The sequence below is a fragment of the Watersipora subatra genome, chromosome 8, assembly GCF_963576615.1.
Source record: "Watersipora subatra chromosome 8, tzWatSuba1.1, whole genome shotgun sequence".
Classification (NCBI taxonomy): Eukaryota; Metazoa; Bryozoa; class Gymnolaemata; order Cheilostomatida; family Watersiporidae; genus Watersipora; species Watersipora subatra.
Window position 1 is genome coordinate 61,412,880 of NC_088715.1, and position 7,591 is coordinate 61,420,470.

The 7,591-nt window shown below is 34.1% G+C and overlaps 1 protein-coding gene across 1 annotated transcript; it reads right to left on the reverse strand.

Moving 5' to 3' along the window:
- Window positions 1-319: 319 nt before the first annotated feature.
- LOC137402815 (putative golgin subfamily A member 6-like protein 19) lies at window positions 320-2,377 on the reverse strand. Its single transcript, XM_068089322.1, has 2 exons — window positions 2,343-2,377; window positions 320-1,022 (listed from the first exon to the last, which is right to left on the reverse strand). The coding sequence occupies exons 1-2, from the start codon at window positions 2,375-2,377 to the stop codon at window positions 320-322; spliced, it is 738 nt and encodes a 245-aa protein (XP_067945423.1).
- Between the last annotated feature and the right edge of the window lie 5,214 nt (window positions 2,378-7,591).

Consider the following 7,591-nt stretch of genomic DNA (forward strand, 5'->3'; position numbering starts at 1 on the left):
TAATAAAATTATAACAAAATATATGAGAAGACTTTTAACGAAAGAACCAAAATATAACACTGTAAAAAAGGTGGGAGATGTAAAACTTGAAAAAAACTGTACTATTTAGAATGCTCTAATACGAGCTGTTTTTGTACAATACTGGCTGTGAGCCTGGTGATACTCGATATTTGTTAAATTTTCCTTGCAAATTATTTCATGACAACAATTCATAAACACGTTTACTGAGAACAACTGCCCTTATTGCATTCGAAGATTCGTGGTTTCTAATCAGAGAGACTATGGCATATTTATAGTTAGAACTAAAGTTATAAGATAGTCAATTGAGACTTTCATTGCTAAAAATGAGACAGTCATTGCTAGAAGTAAGCCTGTCATTGCTGGAATTGAGCCTGTCATTGCTAGAAGTGAGCCTGTCATTGCTAGAAGTGAGCCTGTCATTGCTAGAAGTAAGCCTGTCATTGCTAGAAGTGAGCCTGTCATTGCTAGTAGTGAGCCTGTCATTGCTAGAAGTAAGCCTGTCATTGCTAGGAGTGAGCCTGTCATTGCTAGAAGTAAGCCTATCATTGCTAGAAGTGAGCCTGTCATTGCTAGAAGTGAGCCTGTCATTGCTAGAAGTGAGCCTGTCATTGCTAGAAGTGAGCCTGTCATTGCTAGAAGTAAGCCTGTCATTGCTAGAAGTGAGCCAGTCATTGCTAGGAGTGAGCTTGTCATTGCTAGAAGTGAGCCTATCATTGCTAGAAGTGAGCCTGTCATTGCTAGAAGTGAGCCTGTCATTGCTAGAAGTGAGCCTGTCATTGCTAGAAGTGAGCCTGTCATTGCTAGAAGTGAGCCTGTCATTGCTAGGAGTGAGCCTGTCATTGCTAGAAGTGAGCCTATCATTGCTAGAAGTGAGCCTGTCATTGCTAGAAGTGAGCCTGTCATTGCTAGAAGTAAGCCTGTCATTGCTAGAAGTAAGCCTGTCATTGCTAGAAGTGAGCCTGTCATTGCTAGAAGTAAGCCTGTCATTGCTAAAAGTGGGCCTGTTTTTGCACACCAAATAAGATGTAGTGAGTCTGCTCTTAGAATTTTGCCCTCATGAGAGAATTTGTCAACACCATGAGACACCACTGTTATTATAGTAAAAAATGATACAGGACATTGTTTCAATAACAGTAAAGATTATTCTTCGGCTTTGGAATACAGCTGAGTAGTGCAGGTTGTAAAGTGTCTGTGGCCTATATATGACGTATCTATGAACTATCCATGATATATCTATGCAAGGTGCAATTTAAAAAAAAAAAAATTAAAGAAAGATATACATCAATATAACTTATAACTTATAAATCAAACATGGCATTTGCTATCTTGACATACTTAAAGCTTATTTTTGATGTTCAAAGATGTCAAAAATATTTCAGAACAATGTTTCGATTTCTCATCGACTTAATAATATTTAGTCACCAAAAAAAATCTTTAAATTTTGTTGAAATAAAACCAAAATTTATAAAAAAACAATATTGGCAATATTAACCGAATAAATTGTCACCGTCAAATAGAAGACGATAAGCAGAAATATCTTGAAATAAGCAAGTGATAATTGCATGATAGATAGCTTCGACATTTACTGCTACCTCTATTACAAGAAAGTTACAATGGGCAATCTTTCTGCAACTGACTCAATAGTGAACATTAAGGATGGTGTAAAAAATGAGCATATCACTGTCAAAAAATGCCATGTAATCAGAGTTGTGCTCCCTTAGCAAGAATGATGAGTGAAATAAATTCAACTTGATTAAAAAGAGCCAAGTTAGATGATTGAAGAAAAAACTCTGTACATAAATTGAAGGCAAAGAAAATATCAATATCAATGAAATTGGATCCCAACCAAATAACTTAGATAATAAGATGCTAAAAGGTCTTTTGAGAATCGATGTCTGTGTTTTGTAAAAACAAGTAGAAGGAAAGTCAAAAAAAGATGAAAATTGGTTTCAGATTGGTTAGCTTTAGTTTCAATCATATAATTTTGAAGACATGTTTTAGGTGGTACTTGAAACATGTCTTTAAAATTTATCAGACAAACCTCGAATTTATGCTGAAAAGCAAATGCCTCTAATAAGAAATAAGGTTTAAGAAAGGTTTTTAGTAAAGTAAATAATATGATGTATACTATGCTACATATTACGGTATACAATACAATATATGAAATGATATATAGTGCGATGTGTAGCACAACATGTAATACAATATGTAATTTACTAATATTCCCAGGACCAAACACGAGCGGAGCGATTGTTTGAGAGATTTATGATAAATGCATGTGCACACAACTCATGAAAATTATTCATCAAACCGTCGCAAACCGTTTTACCGGAATCTCATCAACAAATTTAACCATTTTTCAATAAAGCCGTTTAAGTATTATAACAATACAAAACACATATAAACCTATTTAAATATGTTACCAAGTCTTTGAAAATTGTCGACAATATCCTAAAACTTACCCATCTGATTGGAATATACACGAATAGACAGATTAATTTCGCTGAAGTTTGCAATAAAGAACTTGACAAGCGTTTTTAATTAAATTCAGAAGGTTCTCACAGCAACCATCAACATCAAATGCTAATGTTTAACAACACGCTACTCAAATTAATAACAACAACTCATCTGATTCGGAGAATTCTTTAGTAGAAGTTGCAGGCGATGTAAATGACATGAACTTGGCCGCCCCTTTGTTTCCAGATGATGATCATGATTGTATGAACATCATTGATCATGAAAATATTGCACAAAACATTATTGCTCTTCCCAATGCTGCCCCCTTCATCACATTCCTCATTTTCAATCTTTAGATTGTCCTGATTTTCAAGAACTGCGTAACATCTTTCTAGGCAGACTTGACAACAACATATCACAGCTTACGTGTACTGGATGTAATGAGAAACATTTTATTACATACAATGCTGAAATACAACTATGTCATACGTGCCAACAAGATCCCCTGTCAAGTTCCTAGATTACTAGAATTTCCTTTTTGAAGTCATGCTCCCTCAAATTTATTTTATGTCATCTCGAACAACTCTCATTGACACTATATTCTGTCAATTCCTGCTGACAACTACTTTTTTAACAACCAGCACTACCCTTTCTTTTTTCTATTATCACTTATTCCATTATCAGGTCGTGGGCTGTATGACTGGGAATTTCTAGTCTATTATAGTATTGCAATATGATGCAATGTAAAGATATAACAAACACGTAATTGTTATATTTATTAATATTTAAAATATGATCGTATGAAAGCAATACAAAGGTCACCTTAAATAGAAGCATTATGCGTTATTCGTTAAGATTCTGTCGATTGATAAGATCAGGAAACCAACCGTGAGATTTAAAATTTAATTTCCATTGAATCCCTGATCCATCTCATCAAATTATAGTCATTGTGTTCTAGTTCACATCATTGAACATGGGCTAATGAATTGAGTTCGCTATGTGGGAATGAGACAGACCACACCCTGTGTCAAATGTTTTGGCTTATGATTTGTAGACATAGTACTTAGTATATCGATTATAGGGGCTGGTCAAACCCTTCTACATTGATGCAAGCAGCTAATTCCTTGAATAAATATTAGCAAAAGCAGGCCAGAGATTAAATGAGCCTCGTTGTCATAGCAGGTCATGAACAATTATACTTCAAGAGCGGCTAATCGATGTAATATTATTTGTAGAAATACTAGATGGCTTTGTTGCACACACTATTTATTTGAGTAAAATAAATAAAACCCAGCAAGTAAAATGTAAATAAGACCATAGTTTGTCGACAGACTGAGTTTGAAAGAATAGGTTAAGCAATAAGCTGGTTAATACCGTTCCTGAACTGGTTCCTGAACTGAGGCTAAACACTTTAAACTGATCCAGCAGCTAAATTCTACCAATTTGGTATCATGAACATTTTTGAATGTTTCAAAATTTTTTCAGCTGAGTGATACAAAATTTATATGAATAGTACTTGTTATCTATCAACAAAAATAAGGTTCTATTGGTTTGTTATTCTAAAACTCAAGTTTACCTTTAATATCTTTGAGCGCATTTATTTGTAAAAAAAACATTAGGAAAGCTGTTAAAATTTTTGATTTGTCGCTGTTCCTTCTATTTAAACAAGTGTTTCTATTAACAAAATTGGTGATTTCTTTTAACTCATTATGTTTGCATGAACGTTGTATACTTTATTACAAAATACCTTTATTCTATGAAATTTCCATGCTCTGATAAGAAACAGCTCAGCCATCTTACTTAGTATTGAATAAAGATGTGATGCAGATTTGGTGCTCTTCCCAAATAATATATTTACTAGACATGACTTCTTTTCTCTCATCAAAGTAGGTTATGAATATTTTTAACATGGCTGAGCAATGAACCTAACTTTTGACATTAGTGATGCAATAATGTGGTATTGAAACTTGATAGAAGCCGAAAACATGTGTTTGGGAAGCAGCTGAGTTGACTATAAAGAATGTGGCACGTTTACATTAAACAAACAACTGATTCACCAATGAATGTCACAGAGTAATATCTATAACATCAGGTGAAGTGTAGCAATGACGTGATCACTTATCCATTGCAGCTGGTGGTATCAAATGTTTGCTCTGACGCAAAACTTCATGAAAGTGGCTTGTGACGACGAAGATGTCCTACTTATCGACCGTTTGATTGAGACTCTTTCTTCCTCAGCTTTTCCTCTGCAACTTTTGTTTTAGACTTGAAATCAAAAAATAGACAATGTTAACGCTTGGTTATTGTATTAACTTTCACCGCTATCAGCGACCCATTTATTTATTTTCCAGTGTGTGGAGTTTTTATTTTTTTATTATTTCTGCTGCAGTAAAATATACATTGTTACGTATTAAACAGTAAAATTTATATTAAAAAACTCACTGTCATTATGTTTGTTTCTCTGTTAGTCTGTTCAAAAATTATGGGGCTTCACAATTTTTGGCTAATTTTATTTAAACTTTTTACTTCTGTGCTTGAAGACGAATTTGTATGAAATTTTAGCAGATTTTATGAAAAAGTATAATCGTTTTTTATCATTTGTAACTGCTTGTGATGTTTGAGGTGATCTGATTGCTAAGATATTTCAAGATTAAATTTACCAAAACTAGATTGGGATTAAAATGCTCAGATCAAGCGAAAACGTGATTGTGACATCTTTAGTTGCAAAGAGATCGACAGAAAAAAGACGGGTAATGCAGAAACTTGAACACAATAGTCGATATCAACTATAGCAACGATAGCAACGATAGCAACTCGTGACATAAATATGCATGTATTTTGTTTGAGAATTTTAACCACGATCCAGTTTTGTCGATTATAATCTTGGAATATTCTTGCAGTCAGATCATCTGAAACATGAAAAACAATCGTGTATGATAGAAAAATACCGATGCTCTCTGATAAAATCTATAAAATTTTTGATGATGGAGAAAAGTTGATGATGTAGCAAGCTGCAGAACTAGTGAAAGAAATGACCAATTTTAGGAGTCTACACCGGTGTGTAATAATCTTGACCTCACCTTGCACAAGAAAGAGCTGTTTATCCAGCAATATTTACTAGACTCATGTACCAGCCGCACTATATATCTGATGCAACCATAGAATAGCGGTATGTCAAGGAAGAGAGTACTGGTGAGAATACTTTGTTGATGAATATGCTAATGAGCTGATACATAATGACTCGATTCTAGAAACTCGTTACGTCATCAACTTAAATATCAGCTTTACACTGTCATGATTTTTGTCATCAGTGTCATTGTTTTACTTTGTACGATTATACAGTTACGTGTTGCCAAGAAGCTAAGACCATAGGTACGACTCCTCTAAATTACTGCTAAATATAATATTTGCTATAATAAGAGCCGTGTTGGCTGTGGTACATCATTTGTCTAAAACCACGTTTAGACGTTAAGAACAACGATTGACTGCAGCAGAACTTAAACTCCCAACCTTCAGCTTGGCAGATAACTACTCTACTACTTTGATAACGACTCTACTACTTTGATAACTACTCTACTACTTTGATAGCTACTCTACTACTTTGATAACTACTCTACTACTTTGATAACTACTCTACTACTTTGATAACTACTCTACTACTTTGATAACTACTCTACTACTTTGATAACTACTCTACTACTTTGATAACTACTCTACTACTTTGATAACTACTCTACTACTTTGATAACTACTCTACTACTTTGATAACTACTCTACTACTTTGATAACTACTCTACTACTTTGATAACTACTCTACTACTTTGATAACTACTCTACTACTTTGATAACTACTCTACTACTTTGATAACTACTCTACTACTTTGATAACTACTCTACTACTTTGATAACTACTCTACTACTTTGATAACTACTCTACTACTTTGATAACTACTCTACTACTTTGATAACTACTTTACTACTTTGCCAAATTTCAGAATAATTGCTCAGCTCATACTCTGTCTGTCTATTTGTCTGTCTGTCAGACAGGCAAAGACTTCGCCCTTTTCCCCTCTCTCTATCCTTTCTCTTTCTCTTTCTCTTTCTCTCTCTCTCTCTCTCTCTCTCTCTCTCTCTCTCTCCTCTCTCTCTCTTTTCCCTCTCTTTACCTCTTTCTAACTCTTTCTAACTCTCTCTACTTCTCTCTCTGCTTACCTGAAGATCAAAAGTGAATCCGTAAAAAAAGCATGAGAAAGGCTTCTCATATTTATTTCTACCTACTAAGCACCTCATCCACTAGTTACTCGTCTGAAGATATTTAATACATATAAAAGGAATTATATATTAAGAAATATATTAGATTAAAAAAAGTTAATATCTATTTATTTATCATTTTGACTGTTTGTTATTTTGCTAGGTTATGATTCTATGAGGTCAAGGTAAGCTATTGATAATATTTATAACTAACTGAAGTAGTTCATCAAGAATCACTACAGCATTGTCTTTTGATCCGTGTTGAGAAGCAACTGGAATAGAATACTTTTTTCTCAAACAAGAAATTGAATGTCTCTGTCTCTGTTGAGTGCAATCTGACAATGGAGGTTTATTTTTTATTTGTTACTATATAATCTTTCTTTTTCCACTCTTCGTGTTTCTATTCTTGTTTCCTGTGCATGGATCTAGTCGATGGCCATTAAACCGTCAGTTTTCAAAAATGAGTAAGGTGGGTTGGACATTCTTACAGAACCTAAAATTTTGTAAAAGCCTTGCGCTATACCATTGATACACTGTGGCCGCATCTGGAGGCTGAGGTTAACAAACCTATCTACCGGACGCCCCTGCAACATGATGGAAATGCTAGCATTTCTCGATCTGTTCTCATATGCTGCATGCTATTTCTTAGAGAGAGTGACTCTGGTCTAGTAAAAGTCAGAAATCACTTAAAAATTTACATGCAGCTCTATGGAGGAAGTAACAAGGACTCTTCATGTGTCAGTTTTTGAGAAAATGCTATGAATTTTACCTTGCAACTTTGAAAACAACAAATTTTTTTTTAATGCCTTTTGCGGTATTTAAATATAATCAGAAGGTACATTAACACACCTTCAGGGAATAC